This window comes from Chiloscyllium plagiosum, chromosome 35 (genome assembly GCF_004010195.1).
Source record: "Chiloscyllium plagiosum isolate BGI_BamShark_2017 chromosome 35, ASM401019v2, whole genome shotgun sequence".
In the NCBI taxonomy this organism is placed as follows: Eukaryota; Metazoa; Chordata; class Chondrichthyes; order Orectolobiformes; family Hemiscylliidae; genus Chiloscyllium; species Chiloscyllium plagiosum.
In genome coordinates this window covers 9,972,355-9,988,016 of record NC_057744.1, presented here as the reverse complement: position 1 = coordinate 9,988,016, position 15,662 = coordinate 9,972,355, and the positions used below count along the sequence as shown (strand labels likewise).

The 15,662-nt window shown below is 43.6% G+C and overlaps 2 protein-coding genes across 8 annotated transcripts in view; one reads left to right on the top strand and one right to left on the bottom strand.

Annotated features, from left to right (window-relative positions):
• The window catches only part of LOC122540641 (E3 ubiquitin-protein ligase TTC3-like), a 117,353-nt gene extending 111,568 nt beyond the window's left edge, over positions 1-5,785 (top strand). For 5 of the 6 annotated variants that reach the window (XM_043676638.1, XM_043676635.1, XM_043676637.1 and 2 more), the window contains 2 exons: positions 3,096-3,182; positions 5,271-5,785. In XM_043676638.1, coding sequence (XP_043532573.1) covers positions 3,096-3,182; positions 5,271-5,351 — 168 coding nt within the window. In that variant the 3' untranslated portion in view covers positions 5,352-5,785. The remainder of the gene's footprint in view (positions 1-3,095; positions 3,183-5,270) is intronic. The other variant, XM_043676640.1, reaches the window with a different exon arrangement.
• Positions 5,786-9,668: 3,883 nt separating this feature from the next.
• Positions 9,669-15,662, bottom strand: part of LOC122540640 (glucose-6-phosphate exchanger SLC37A4-like) — a 33,157-nt gene continuing 27,163 nt past the window's right edge. For both annotated transcript variants that reach the window (XM_043676632.1, XM_043676633.1), the window contains 2 exons: positions 15,098-15,236; positions 9,669-13,290 (listed from right to left, as the gene is read on the bottom strand). In XM_043676632.1, the coding sequence (XP_043532567.1) occupies positions 13,124-13,290; positions 15,098-15,236 (306 nt within the window). In that variant the 3' untranslated portion in view covers positions 9,669-13,123. The remainder of the gene's footprint in view (positions 13,291-15,097; positions 15,237-15,662) is intronic.

Sequence of the window (15,662 nt, the reverse complement as noted above, 5' to 3'; positions counted from 1 at the left end):
TCCCATGGGGAACCTTGTCAAACGCCTTACTGAAGTCCATAAAGGTCATGTCTACCACTCTGCCCTCCTCAGTCCTCTTTGTTACTTCTTCAAAAAACTTGATCAAGTTTGTGAGACATGACTTCCCACGCACAAAGCCATGTTGACTATCCCTAATCAGTCCTTGCCTATTCAAATACATATACATCCTGTCCCTCAGGATTCCCTCCAACAACTTGCCCACCACCGACGTCAGGCTCACTGTTCTATAGTTCCCTGGCTTGTCCTTACCACCCTTCTTAAACAGTGGCACCACGTTTGCCAACCTCCAGTCTTCCGGCACCTCACCTGTGACTATCGATAATACAAATATCTCAGCAAGAGGCCTAGCAATCACTTCTCTAGCTTCCCACAGAGTTCTAGGGTACACCTGATCGGGTCCTGGGGATTTATCCATTTTTATGCGTTTCAAGACATCTAGCACTTCCTCCTCTGTAATATGGACATTTTTCAAGATGTCACTATCTATTTCCCTACATTCTATACCTTCCAAGTTCTTTTCCACAGTAAATACTGATGCAAAATGTTTAATATCTCTCCCATCTCATGCGGCTCCACACAAAGGCCGCCTTGCTGATCTTTGAATGGCCCTTTTCTCTCCCTTTACCCTTTTGTCCTTAATGTATTTGTAAAAACCCTTTTGATTCTCCTTAACGCTATTTGCCAAAGCTACCTCATGTCCCACTTTTGCCTTCATTATTTCCCTCTTAAATATACCCCTACTGCCTTTATACGCTTTTAAGCATTCACTCGATCTATCCTGTCTATACCTGACATATGCTTCCTCCTTTTTCTTAACCAAACCTTAATTTCTTTAGTCATCCAGCATTCCTTATACCTACCAGCCTTCCCTTTCACCCTGACAGGAATATACTGTCTCTGGACTCTTGTTATCTCATTTCTGAAGGCTTCCCATTTTCCAACTGTCCCTTTACCTGCGAACATCTGCCTCCAATCAGCTTTTGAATATTCTTGCCTGATACCAGTTTAGAACTTCAACTTTTAGATCTGATCTATCCTTTTACATCACTGTTTTAAAACTAATAGAATTATAGTTGCTCGTCCCAAAGTGCTCCCCCACTGATACCTCTGTCACCTGCCCTGCCTTATTTCCCAAGAGCAACAGAATGTATGATATGGAAAGGAGGGGTTAGGAAAGGATGAGTAAATGGACAACTCCATTGTAATGTTCACATTCTCATAACTCTGATAGGAAGAGTATGCTGACACGTATATATACTATCCCATGAGCTCTCACAAATATAAATGACCAATTGAATCACTGGGATATTTAAATTGCCGACTTTCACCCATAGCAGGTTCTATCAAAAACAAGAAATCAAAAATTATTAATTATAAACAAACCGATTCTTTATTGAGTGGCAAAAATTGATTATTAACTACTGCTAAACAAAATTTGAACAACATGCCTTTTAAACCCAAATGCTCATGTTCATTCACAAATAGACCGCACACAAGCCAGACAGCTCTGTAAAATATCATGAGTGGAAAGCATGAGTCCAAGCCACAGCGTTGGAATGAGGTGACTTTCTCAGTTTTTAAATTTTTCATAACATTGCTTTGTTGCTGTCTGTGAGCGATCCTTAATTTGGTGGCTGGTCAATTTGCTTAAGTTAGATGTGCTTCATTTCAGAGGCTTTGAGTATTTTTTTTTACTAGCAGAAAGTGAGGACTGCAGATGCTGAAGATCTGAGCTGAAAAATGTGTTGCTGGAAAAGCGCAGCAGGTCAGGCAGCATCCAGGGAACAGGAGAATCGACATTTTGGGCATAAGCCCTTCTTCCTGAAGAAGGGCTTATGCCCGAAATGTCGATTCTCCTGCTCCTTGGATGCTGCCTGACCTGCTGCGCTTTTCCAGCAACACGTTTTTCAGCTATTGTTTTTTTTACTCCTATTCAGAAGGTGAGAAAGAGACCCATATTTGCTTGCAGGGTTTCTGGAGGTCTAGGTACAGCTGACCTTTTCAAATCAGTGACAAATTGCAACTTAAAAATTTGAGAGCTGTTGCTAGGCAGCTTTTCAACCCAAAGACACCTGGGACCAGCTAGTCTCTCAAAAGTATTAAAGCCAGCTTCTGCAAAAGTTAAGTGACCTTATGTCAAAAATGTGAACCCCTTACAGTTCCGCTTTTTTAACCTTCAAGATTCATAATTCCTTGAAAGTGGAGTTGTAGTTAGAAAGGATAATGAAGAAGGCGTTCTGTACACTTGCCTTTATTGGTCAGAGCATTGAGTATTGGAGTAGGAGGTCACGTGGCAGCTGTACAAGATGTTGGTTAGGCTACTTTTGGAATTCCGCCTTCAACGTTGGCCTCCCTGCTAGAGGAAAGACATTGTGAAATTTGAAAGGGTTCAGAAAAGAGTTGCAACTATGTTGCCAGGGTTGGAGGGTTTGAGCGATAAGGAGAGGCTGAATAGGCTGGGGCTGTTCTCCCTGGAGTGTTGGAAGCTGAGGGATGACCTTCTAGAGGTTTATAAAATCATGAGGGGCATGGATAGGGTGACTGGACAAGGTCTTTTCTCCAGGGTAGGAGAGTTCAGAACTAGAGGGCTTATGTTTAGGGTGAGAGGGGAAAGATATAAAAGGGATCTAAGGGGCAACCTTTTCACGCAGAGGGTGGTGCATTAATGGAATAAGCTGCCAGAGGAGGCTGGTACAATTGCAACATTTAAAAGGCATCTGGATGGGTATATGAATAGGAAGGGTTTGGAGGGATATGGGTCAAATGCTGGCAAATGGGACTAGATTAGGTTAGGATATCTGGTCAGCATGGGTGCATTGGACCAAAGAATCTGTTTCTGTGCTGCACAACTTTGACTCTTAAGTTGTGAAACAAATGGTACATTCTCTGCAACACAGCAATGCCTAGTTTTTTGGATTATTTTCCAAAAAGAAAATATGCAGCCTTCACAACATAGGATGGTCACAGTGGCTTAATGGCATGCTGTGCTGAGATTTAGATGATACAGTGACAATCTGTGATGGTGTCAATGACCTGTCAGCACCTTGGTTAACATGTTCCTTGCTTCCTTGCAGGATGAAGATCCCTGTGTGATTTGCCAGGAGGAACTCACCGCCAGTCGTCTCTTTGTAATGAAATGTGGGCACAAATACCACAGAGAGGTAAAGGATTGGGCTGCTTTGACCTTTCTACTCTACCTCCTCCCCTCCTGTCCGCACTAACTCTCTAATTAGATTGTGGTTTGATACAGGGCGGACAGGCCTAAATAGCTGGGCAACTCAGCTTTGGATGGGGTCAAAGTCCAGTTAATCCGCCCTTCCAGAGGTACCTTTCCAGCAGGGTGTCGCTGTGTATCGATTGTTTGGGAAACACAGGTAGTTCCCATTCTCGGAAGGTGGCAGAGTTATGGTGGTATGAAGATGTCCACCCTTCTCCTCACGATGAGTAACGAACCCAAATACAGACCATAGGACAATTGGGATATGACGAGATCATTCAGCTCCTCCAGCCTGTTCTGTGTTCAGGGAATTGACGACAAAAAGCTGTTGAGAGGTTAGCAATGCCAACTCCTCCCCCTGCCAATGCCACCCTCCCACCCCAAAAAAACCATCTGGAGGGAGGCCTGATCAAGTCACAATTCCCCCTCGTGCCACATCGATCAGCAATTGGCCTAAGGGTGGGTGGTGGTGTCGTGATAATGTCACTCATAACCTAGAACCCCAGGCTAATGTTGTGAGGACATGGGTTCAATTCCCACCATTGGGCAAATGGCCAAATTTTTTTTAAAAACCTGGTGGCTATGTAACCACTGCTGATTGTTGTAAAAACTGCTCTAGTTCATAGATGTCCTGTTAAGAGACTGAAGTCTGTCATCCTTACATGGTTGGGCCTGTATCTGACTCCAGACCCACCGTCCTGTGGTAGACTATTAACGATTAGGTAAGCGTTGGTCTAGACAGTCCTGCCAAGTTCCATGAATGAATTAAGAAGTTAATTGCGAAGTTCTTGTTAACAATTGCCATCTGTGTACCCCTTACTGTAGGGAAATTGGAAGCCACTGGTGTCATGATAATGTGACTCAGCATCCACATCCACAGCAAGGTGGTTGACTCTAATTGCCCTCTGAAATGGCATAGAAAGCAGTTCAGATCCAGAGAAATTAGATTTAGGCAGTAAATGCTGGCCTTGCCCAGCAATGCCCACAGCCCCATGGAAAAATCGGGTTCCCACCCATGTTCACTAAGGTAATAACCCTGTCTGGAGCAGCAGGGCTGTGGTTTTCATTGAGAATACGTTCAAATCCCATTGTTACCTTCTTCATGGTGTAATATTTTGTCAATGCTCAGTGACTCAGCACATGTTCAAAGAATGGTCACTGAATGACCAAGGACTGTATCTGTGATCTAATGGGAAATGAATCATTATGTTTAATAGAGGAGATTTAAAGAAAGAACATAAGCAATTTGGCTATTTTGCTGCTTCTATTCAGTGAGATCCTTCAAGCCTGCATCCTTAGTTTGTGTCCTTAGCTGGGGAGTTGATAACCTGGTTTAATACAGAGTGATACCAACAGTGTGGATTCAATTCTCATGATTATCATGAAGGTCCCACCTTCTGACCCTCTCCCCTCACCTGAAACAGGGTGGCCCTTAAGTCAAACCACCATCAGTTGTCTCTCTGTCTAATGGGAGAGCAGCACCATGGTCTTGAATGACTATGGAATCTGTCTTTATCCCTGCCTTGCACTTTACCTTCAGGTCCTTCAGTTGATTGTTTTCTAGCTGCCTCACAGCGCCAGAGACCTGGGTTCAATTCCCGCCTCAGGCGACTGTGTGGAGTTAGCACATTCTCCCCGTGTCTGCGTGGGTTTCCTCCGGGTGCTCCGGTTTCCTCCCACAGTCCAAAGATGTGCGGGTCAGGTGAATTGACCATGCTAAATTGTCCGAAGTGTTAGGTAAGGGGTAAATGTAGGGGTATGGGTGGGTTGCGCTTTGGCGGGTCGGTGTGGACTTGTTGGGCCAAAGGGCCTGTTTCCACACTGTAAAGTAATCTAAATCTAAATCTATTCTCCAAGCACAGGCAGGTAGGACTACTATAGTTTGGGATTATGGACTGGTTGGACTACAGGCTCTGTTTCCTGCGCTGTTTGACTCGATGGGCTGAATGGCCTGTTTGCATGCTGTAATTGCTTTGCAGATATTTGCAATAATTCCTCATTATGCTTTCTCTGTGCTTTTTCTTGGATACAGTGTATCTCTCTGTGGCTGAAGGAACAGAAGACCTGCCCAAGTTGCACACTTAGCTTTGCAACCTCGTTCTCGCAGTCCTAACCAGGTGACTGGAATCTGTGACCGTTGTCTGTAGGCTGACCCACCGGAAATGCCATCACTGGGCTTTTGCTCAGGAAACCTGTGACAGGAGTAAAGGCTCTTGTGGTGCAGTTACAGGAGTGTGTACGATACATTTCTGTTGGGGCAATGACTTTGGGGTTCAAGAAATAAATGTGGAATCCTGTCACTCGCATGGATTTCAAAACTATTTCATTGACGAGTTCCTATCAGACTTGATGATACTATATTGAAAGATTATTTTGTGAATTATATACCGTTTCCTTGGCTGTGCTACTGAGGCACATTTTACAAGTATGGGAGGGACCGTAATAATTTACAGTTTAAAAGAAATAAAGATTATCTAAACATTGGTGTAGACTGAGTATTGCATTAAACTTAACGCTGGATATGGAATCGCTTTGCTAAAAGGAACCTTCTGGAAAACGAGAAGTTTGTTTTTAACTTCCCATTCAAAAAAGGAGAGTTTATTTTGTTCCCAGGGTAGGAGGGATGATTGTGAGTAGCAACAAAGGACAAGCTTTAGAGCATGACTGGGTTTTTTTTGAGGTTTTATTCTTGCCTGTGTACTTGGGATCTGGCTCAATCCAGTGGAGTTCACACTAGAAAGGTTTGTGTTCTCTGCTTCCTTCCAGAATGCAAAGGACACTGCATCCTGCAGGGCCTTCTCCTGAGCAGCAGCTTTTGTATGTGGTTGGTCTGAAATTACATCATTCCATTTTGGTAAACTACAGCTTCTGTGGTCTTACACTGTCGGCAGCAGGTTCTGATGTGAACTCGTAGCTTGGATTAGAGCGCTTTCACTCTCTAGGCACTCAGAAGACCCTGATCTCATGGTACATCATACAGTCATAGAGTCATAGAGCTGTACATTGGAAACAGACCCTTCAGTCCAGCCTGTCCGTGCCGACCAGGTATCCCAACCCAATCAAGTCCCACCTGCCAGCACCTGACCCATATCCCTCTAAATCCTTCCTATTCGTATAACCATCCAGATGCCTTTTAAATGTTGCAATTGTACCAGCCTCCACCACTTCCTCTGGCAGCTCATTCCATACACGTACTACCCTCTGTGTGAAAAGGTTGCCCCTTAGGTCTCTTTTATATTTTTCCCCTCTCACCCTAAACCTATGCACTCTAGTTCTGGACTCCCCGACCCAGGGAAAAGACTTTGTTTATTTATCCTATCCATGCCCCTCATGATTTTGTAAACCTCTATAAAGTTACCCCTCAACCTCCGACATCCAGGGAAAACAGCTCCAGCCTGTTCAGCCTCTCCCTATAGTTCAAATCCTCCAACCCTAGGCAACATCCTTGTAAATCTTTTCTGAACCCTTTCAAGTTTCACAACATCTTTCCAATAGGAAGGAGACCAGAATTGCATGCAATATTCCAAAAGTGGCCTAACCAATGTCCTGTACAGCCGCAACATGACCTCCGAACTCCTGTACTCAATACTCTGACCAATAAAAGAAAGCATACCAAACGCCTTCTTCTATCTACCTGCGACTCCACTTTCAAGGAGCTATGAACCTGCACTCCAAGGTCTCTTTGTTCAGCAGCACTCCTTATGACCTTACCATTAAGTGTATAAGTCCTGCTAAGATTTGCTTTCCCAAAATGTAGCATCTCACATTTATTTAAATTAAACTCCATCTGCCACTTTTCAGCCTTTTGGCCCATCTGGTCAAGATCCTGTTGTAATGTGAGGTAACCCTCTTTGCTGTCCACTATACCTCCAATTTTGGTATCATCTGCAAACTTACTAACTATACCTCTTATGCTCACATCCAAATCATTTATGTAAATGATGAAAAGTAGTGGACTCAGCACCGATCATTGTGGCACTCCACTGATCACAGGCGTCCAGTCTGAAAACCAATCCTCCACCAACAACCTCTGTCTTCTACCTTTGAACTAGTTCTGTATTCAAATGGCTAGTTCTCCCTGTATTCCGTGAGTTCTAACCTTGCTAATCAGTCTCCCATTGGGAACCTTGTCGACCGCCTTACTGAAGTCCAATTAGATCACATCTACCGTTCTGCCCTCCTCAATCCTCTTTGTTACTTATTCAAAAAACTCAAAGTTTGTTAGACATGATTTCCCACACACAAAGTCATGTTGACTGTGCCGAAGCAGTCCTTGCTTTTCCAAATATATGTACATCCTGTCCCTCAGGATTCCCTCCAATAACTTGCCCACCACTGATGTCAGGCTCACTGGTCATAGTTCCCTCGCTTGTCCTCACCACCTTTCTTAAAGAGTGGCATATGTTAGCCAACCTCCAGTCTTCCAGCACCTCACCTGTGACTATCAATGATACAAATATCTCAGCAAGAGGCCCAGCAATCACTTCTCTAGCTTCCCACAGAGTTCTAGGGTAAACCTGATCAGGTCCTGGGGACTTGACATCTGGCACTTCCGCCTCTGTAATATGGACATTTTTCAAGATGTCACCATCTATTTCTCTACATTCTATATCTTCCGTATCCTTTTTCCACAGTAAATTCTGATGTCCCGAGTTCTGAGGAGCCAGCACGCTTGAAGCGGATGATGAAACACACACGCACGGTTGCCATCTACTGTTGTTTGAAACATGGAACCCCCACCCACGCAGAGTAGCCCGTACCCTCTGCAAGCTCACAAAGCTGCCCTGAGGCATGTTACTGACAGGCAAGCTTAGAAAGAAATAGACTGGAGGCCAACTCATCTAGTGAATGGAAGGATGCTACACCAGTCAGCTTTTCTGTTGAGAATATGGCAGACACATTGTTAGGGATTTCATTCCACATGGTATACGCAATGCCTTCGATGTAACTAAATGTCCCAAAGGGTTTCAAAGCAACAATTCAAAACAAAATATGACACCAAGCCATAGGAGGCAATATTATATCAGAGGCCCAAAAAACCTGGTTAAAGAGAGAGGCTTTAGTTACTTTAATCAACTTGTTATGACACACATCGGTGGCAGATGGGACTTTATACCAGGCCTCCTGGCTCAGAGGTAGGGACCACAGACCACTGTGGCACTTGAGGAAGATTTTATACAGTGTGTGAAAGGAGGAGACTAAGGGAATTACAAAACTTCATGTCCAGTAGGTAATGATGCCCATGCAACTGAAAGCATCAGATTCTGAGGGACTTGATAGGATTAATGCTGAATGTTTCGCTTTGTGGAAAAGACTGAAACTATGGGGCAGTTTAAAAATAAGGGATGTCCTATTTAAGATGGAAGACATTTTTCTTTCCATTCCACAGCCTCTCAACCCCGAATCCTCCTCAGGAATCCAGGACAGACTGGATCATTGAATATTTTTCAGGTGGAGATGATTGTGTGGAGTTGAAAGGGATCTGAGGAAAGCGGGAAAGTGGAGTTGAGGCCACAATCAAACCAGCAATAATTCCATCAAACAGCAGAACAAGCTTTCTGAATGGCCTACTGTTCCAGTTCTTGGGAGGTAGGTTAGCTTGGGTGGCTGTCTTGCAATGCAAGTGACGCCAACAGCACAGGTTCAATTCCCACACCAGCTGAGAACAAGAGTTCTTCACAGTAACCTGAACCCCTTCCCCCTTACCTAAGGTAGAGTGACCCTCAGGTTAAACCACCAGCAGTCGTCTCCCTCCAGTGAGAGCAGCTTCTGGTCCAGTAAGACTGTGGTAACTTCACCTTTACTTTACTCCTGCTGTTTATATGGTCAAGAGGCAAGAATTCAATGAGTGGAGTAGTTTTAATGGTGCTGGAGATCACAGAAATAGAGGGAAAGACTTTAACATTAAGATGGTGCTCTAACAGAAGCCAAGTCCGTGAGCATTAGGGTGAGAGAGGAACAGGATTTGGAGCGAGTTAAAACATATGCCACACGATTTTAGATGTGGGGAAATCAGCAGGGATTCCTTGGGAATAGTCAGGTATCATGGTGATGACATGATTGAAGGTTTCACCATCTCTGTAATGGTGGAACGCATTGCCTTGAAGTCTGATGGAGGCAGGATTAATTGGGGCACTCAAGATGATATTGGATTATTATTTGGATAGAAATAGTGAGCAAGGATATGGGGATAAAGCAGGAGATTGGCACTAAGTCATGATGCTCATTTAATGAACTAGTGCAGGCATGGTGGGCCAAATGGCTTCCTGTGTCATGGCAATTTTGTGATGAGATCTGAACTGAGTGTTTGCTGCTGATACTGGGAACTCTGAAATAGAAAATCTTTCCATTCCTCAACATCCTGATGAGCACATTTTTTTTAAAGAAACTATTTGTACAGAGGTACAAGTACCAAACACATGTACACGTATTTTATTATGAGCTTTTTAATATCTTGTTTAAATTCAATATCTTGTCACATTGATTTCTACTCCATAAAAAAGTACTTATTGTACTCATACTTCAGCTTAATTGGTCAATACGGAGAATGAATTAATGAGAATGGTGTGTTCGAGCAGCACTCGTTATAAGTCTAACACGTTTGGTCTGATCACAATCACTGGGATATTTTCTTAAATTGTGACAGAGGGTGATTCTCAAACCATTCAATTAATCAATACCAAACTAAGCTGTATTGCCCAAAGTTGTTGGTCCAGTTCTGTAAAGTGGGGGTTATTTTTCTTGTACTCCAGTGAGGACAGCCAACTTCCATTCTAAGCAGAAGCGACCCATGTTTCTAGGGATTCTTGTGGTGCAGTATCCCTATCTCCAGACCAGGAAGCCTGGGTTCTCATCCTCTCTAGAGAGTTATAATAACATTGAACAGATTGATCTGAAAATATCTGTTCTGTCACGTTATTTTAAATACACCCATATCTAAAGGGCAGTACAAAACGTGATTGGAAAATGCGATTTCCAGCATCTTGTACCATACCTCATTCATACTGTAGTCTGAGCTCCAAAACAGTCACAGATGGAAAATTTGCTCAGCTTTTGGCTGCAAGACTCTGTTATTCAAGCCTCACTGAAGGATGTTGGCTCTGACACTTCTCACAGGCTTTACTGAACAGATTACTACATTCACTAGCACATACTGCAGTCTGGAAGCTGCAATCAAAATACTGTGTTGGTTCACTTGTATGTTTAAGATGTAATTATTAATTCCTGTTCACATAGAAGTATTTTAAAAGTGTTTTGTTTTTAAAAAAAAAAATCGGTCACCCTCTTTCCTCTCAGTACAGTAAAAGGACTTTGGATATGTTTCAGTGTTTTCACCTCTTGCAGCAGCAGCTGGTATTACTTTACGACACTGACTACAGTTTCCTGTTTTTGTTTAATACATGAATTAAACATTAAAAACACAATTAAATTTTCAGTTATTAAAACATTGAATCCTAATCAAGCATAATTTAAGAGTTAAAATTTCATTAGCATACAATTGTAATTAACTACATTAAAGTGGAAATTCAAATTTAGGTGTACAAATGACTCTTTAAAGTTATTGCTACAATACGTAACTCAACAGGATTCGATACTCTACCCACCCATTCTCTCAATGTTTCATGTTCAATTGTACTAAGACGGATTTGACAATCCCCCTCTGCACTCTGGTATCTCAACACTGCCATTCATTTGTACCCTGGATAGGTCAAGTATTGAGACCAGAATCTCCCATCAGACTCGATATTGTCAATGGAAGTGGTGCAGAGTAGAGGCTCAACTACTTTACATTGAGAAAGCATTGGAAGGTGAGTCACTTAGCACTGCTTTCAATTGCCAGATGTACAACACAAGAATACTATTGACAGCAGCTGTGGGACAGAACGTCTGGCTTCTCTCCGGTACAGAGTATGGTGTGCCAACAATCTTGCAAAAAGGAAAAGGTTGTTCCATATGGGACCAAATGGACCAACCACAAAAGTTACATGAATGGAGCCTTAGTTACTCCAAAGACGTTTCGCCGACACAGACTGTGATTGCACAGCACTGCATGACTTCTCACGGATGTTGAAATGCCATTTGTCTGCAATGGTTATAACTAGTGTTTGAATTCTTCCTGTGTGGTCAGGTGGTTCTTGAAACAACCACACATATTTCACGGAACTATTAATATGACAAATTTTGAGCTAAGCTCGTCACTCCAGTACACATCAGACTTTATCCAAGCACCACCCCGAGGTAAACACACTCTTTCAACTGGATCACTGTTAAATTGAAATTAACTTTTACTTTGTCCTTTAAGATGGTTGACTGTTAGGAAGAACAAGGTGTGGTTAATAAGCTCTATTTAACGACCAGACGGGAGAACAGACTGGGAAGAAATTGTGAATGGGACTGGCAACAAAAGTAAAAACTCACCAAAGGGAAGCTGCTGTCATGTCACATGGGTAATGGCTCACCAACTGAGCTTCACTAATTTCTGTTTGCACATTCCTGAGAGTGGTTATACTATCTGATGTCAGTGCTTGTTCGAATTACAGATTACACAGGCTGAAGACACCAGAACCAGAAATGAAATATACAAGACACAACACGGACAATCCTGAAGATTACATGTAGTGATCCACAAACTACAACATTTATCTCCCGCATTCAGAGTTTACTATCGTCGGGACCTATCAACAAATCTTAACTGAGACAGTCAAAGATTTGGACAGATGTGTAACATATCGAATGAAGCACATCACTATGTGGATATGATCACCTGATCCTACATTACAATGGCGACTATACTCCATTGGTTATAAAGTAATTAGGGGCACCCTGAACAACTATGGAGATGTAATTCTACTGTGTGATCTGCAAACTCCAAGGCTTTTCCTAGCATGGGGTAGGGATTACAGATTATTAGAGTCAGTCGAGGATATATTTTCAAACAATAGCAGGAGTATAGACAGGAAATCTTATGGTGTCGTGGTAGCATCCCTGCCTCTGAACCAGAAGCTCAGGGTTCAATTCTTACCCCAGGACTTTACAACCACAGGAAATGCTGCAAAACAGGCTAATTGAGAGGATTTAGAGGGGGGGAGGAATTAGTGAAAAGTGGGGCTTGAATGCATTGGTTATTCTGGAGTTCCATCAGTTGGACAAGTCAGAGCCGTGTGTCGTTTCCAAAGCTTGCTATTTCCCCCCCTTCTGGGAAATTAATCTAAAAATGCCTACAGCTGGCAGTAAAAACAGAAGATTCTCCAGGATAGTCAGGCCTGAGGTGGGGTCACCTCCAAGCTATAGCCTCTGGCAGGAAAAGCTAGCTAATGAAGGCAAAAAAGCGTCTGCTCCTGTACATCATTAGATGTGATAACTCTTCCAAGGAGACAGATGGCAGCAAGGGGTTTAAGTGATGCTGGTGATGGGGTCCTATGGAAACCCACCCTTGACAATTGCATCCACCCCCATCCCCACCACCATTATGTTGCTGTCTCTCCCACCCGCAGTGATTCCGAGCTCAGGTTACAGCAGTTGGTAGTTTGCACACTAGTAGTGAATGTGGTAACGATCAGGCCAGCCCAACATGACCAACCAAACCACTGAACTGGAGGAAGGAGGAACACTCTCATCTTTTAACATGAAGAAGAAATTTTCCAGGGCAGATCCAACCCACAGCACGAATACGTTACAAATCTCTTGGTTAACAGCTGAACCTTGTACAGCAAAGAGGGCAAAGAGTCTGAGATATAGATGTGGAAAATGGGAAAAAAGCATTTGGTGATGGGATTTGCCGAATACGGACTCGCAGTAATGGGGGTTGAGAATCACACTCTCTCATAGGCCTTTAGCAACGTGACAACAGCAGCAGGCTCTCTATTGGGTGAGTGTGGCTGAATTTCAGTCTAACTTCTTGGGAAGGCGGCCCATCTTGGTCCGGATGTTCCTCAGCAGGAAAAAGGCCACAGTGGTGACAGCACAGGTGAGCTCCGCGACCCAGAATGCCGTGTCCCAGCTGTAAAACTTGGCAATCGAGCTGAATGGGAAGCCCGCCAGGAACCCCCCTACTGCGGGACACAAAGCAGAAGGGAGTTATCAATGAATGTTGCAGAGGAAGAAAAACATTTGAATTAATTACATGGTCTGAATTCCCCCCAAAACCTATTAAAGAATTTCAATTTTTTAGCCACCACCAGCACCTCCCCTGTGAATGAGCGTGTGAACAGTGACGCAGCGTGCAAAGTATTATTGTTCAGGGGATGATGGCATTACTAGTGAGGCCAGCATCTATTGCCCATCCCTAATTGCCCAGAGGGCAGTTAAGAGTCAACCATGTCGCTGTGGGTCTGGAGTCACATGTAGGCCAGACCAGGTAAGGACGGCAGTTTTCTTCCCTGAAGGTCATTAGTGAACCAGATGAGTTTTTCCTTGAAAACCGACATTAGGTTCATAGCTATCATTAGATTCCTAATTCCAGACTTTTATTGAACTTAAATGTCATGGCAGGGATCAATCCCAGTTCGGCAGAACATTAACCAGGTCTCTGGATTAACAGTCCAGTGATAATACCACTGGGGCATTGCCTCGCTTAATGTTTGATAGAATCAAGGTAGATGTAACTTGGCCAGACACAAGGCAAAGCTTCCTTTATCCCAATAGCATGCAGCTTCATGTGTGAGCCAAGACTGGAGACATTCATTGTTAATTCACTGCATCAGCTATCTCCACAGTCAGTCTAGGATTGCTCATTGCAATTATTGGCTGCTGATTTTTTTGGTGCTCTGCCCAGCAGTGACAGGGTGAAGACTGACCAAACTACAGCCAGCAGAGGGAGCTGACATTTCATGGGCCATTGCCAGAAATGTGCAAATCTCTGGCTCTACAAGTAGCAAATGGAGGAAAGGGTTTCCATTAGTCGTATTCATTGAGGTCTACAGCACAGAAATAGGCTCTTTGGACCATCTATACACTCCCTGTGAAGAACTGCTTGATTTTCACTTTTTAGGCAACATGGTGGCACAGTGGTTACCACCGCTGTCCAACAGTGTCAGGGACCCAGTTTCAATCCCACCATTGGGTGGCTGTCTGTGTGGAGTTTGCACATTTTCCCCATGGCTGTGTGGGTTTCTTCTGGATGCCCTGGTTTCCTCCCACAGTCCAAAGATACAGAAGTTAGGTGGATTGGCCATATTAAATTGCCCACTGTGTCCAGGCTGGGTGGATTAGCCATAGGAAATGTAGGGTTGTAAGAATGGTGTGGGTTTGAGTAGGTTGCTCTTTGGAGGGTTAGTGTGGACTTGATGAGCTGAATGGCCTGCCTCCACATTATAGGAATTCTATGATTTTATATCCCAGCTAAGATGAGTAACTGTGTGTATCAGAAACAAGTCTCAGTCTGGCCTGGACTCCCTTCGAGAACACACAGTTGAAATTTATTTTAGCCCTGAAGAGATTTGCTCTCTTCTTCACAAGCTTTCCAAAATACCCAACAATTTCAATTTAAATTCAGACTTATTCCTGCTCCACATGCCGTAAATTGCCAGACGCAGAGTGAAACTTTGAGAAACAAGTATGGGGATGGATTGGAGTGGAAACGGTCAGTCAGCTTCAACTATGTTACACACAGCACTAGGTGTTGACATTAAATAGATAATCTTATGCAGGAATTTTCCTGGTCATCCACTGGTATGGAAGGATGTGCTGAAGAATCACAATGGAATTTCACTCAAGTCTCAAAAACGTGTTCCACTCCCTGTACCCCAGAAAAAATATTGAACCTCAATCTCTGCAACAGAAGTTGATATGAGTGCCACAGAATAGTACAATGCCAGGTATAAAAGTGAGAAGCTGCCCATGGCCACTTCCTATTCTTACCATTTGCCATCAAAGCGACAATAGCATGAGACGTCCCCGAGAGGTTAGAAGGTGCAGATTCATTGGCTATCACTCCAAACAGTGCAATTGGCCCATAAGAACAGAAGCCAAAAATAGCTCCCAAGGAGAGAATCCACAGCTACCAGAAAAGAGAAAGGTGTTAAAAGTGCATCAAGATTGTACAACCCAAAGTTTGCTTTCATTACACATGGAGTTTTGGATCTCACTGGCAAGGCCAGGGCATATTGCCCACCCCCTAGGTGACCATGAAGATGGGTGAACCTCTCCAGTCCAATGTAGTGATGGCACAGCTCATCAGCCTCTTCTGAGGCAGCCCGTTCAGACTGAGGATGACTTCCTTCTACTCTGGAGTTGTGGGCCTAGAGATGACTAAGTGGTCCAACCCTGGATTTGTATCCGCAGCCTCGAGATTCCCACGTGTCGGTGGGGATGTTGCAATCTTCTCACGGAGTTGGCTTTTTAAGGATTTTCTCCTGGGAACAGCTCACTGTGACGAAGTGTGAAGTAGAGAGGAGCCGTCCTCGTGCTGCTCAATGAAGATCTC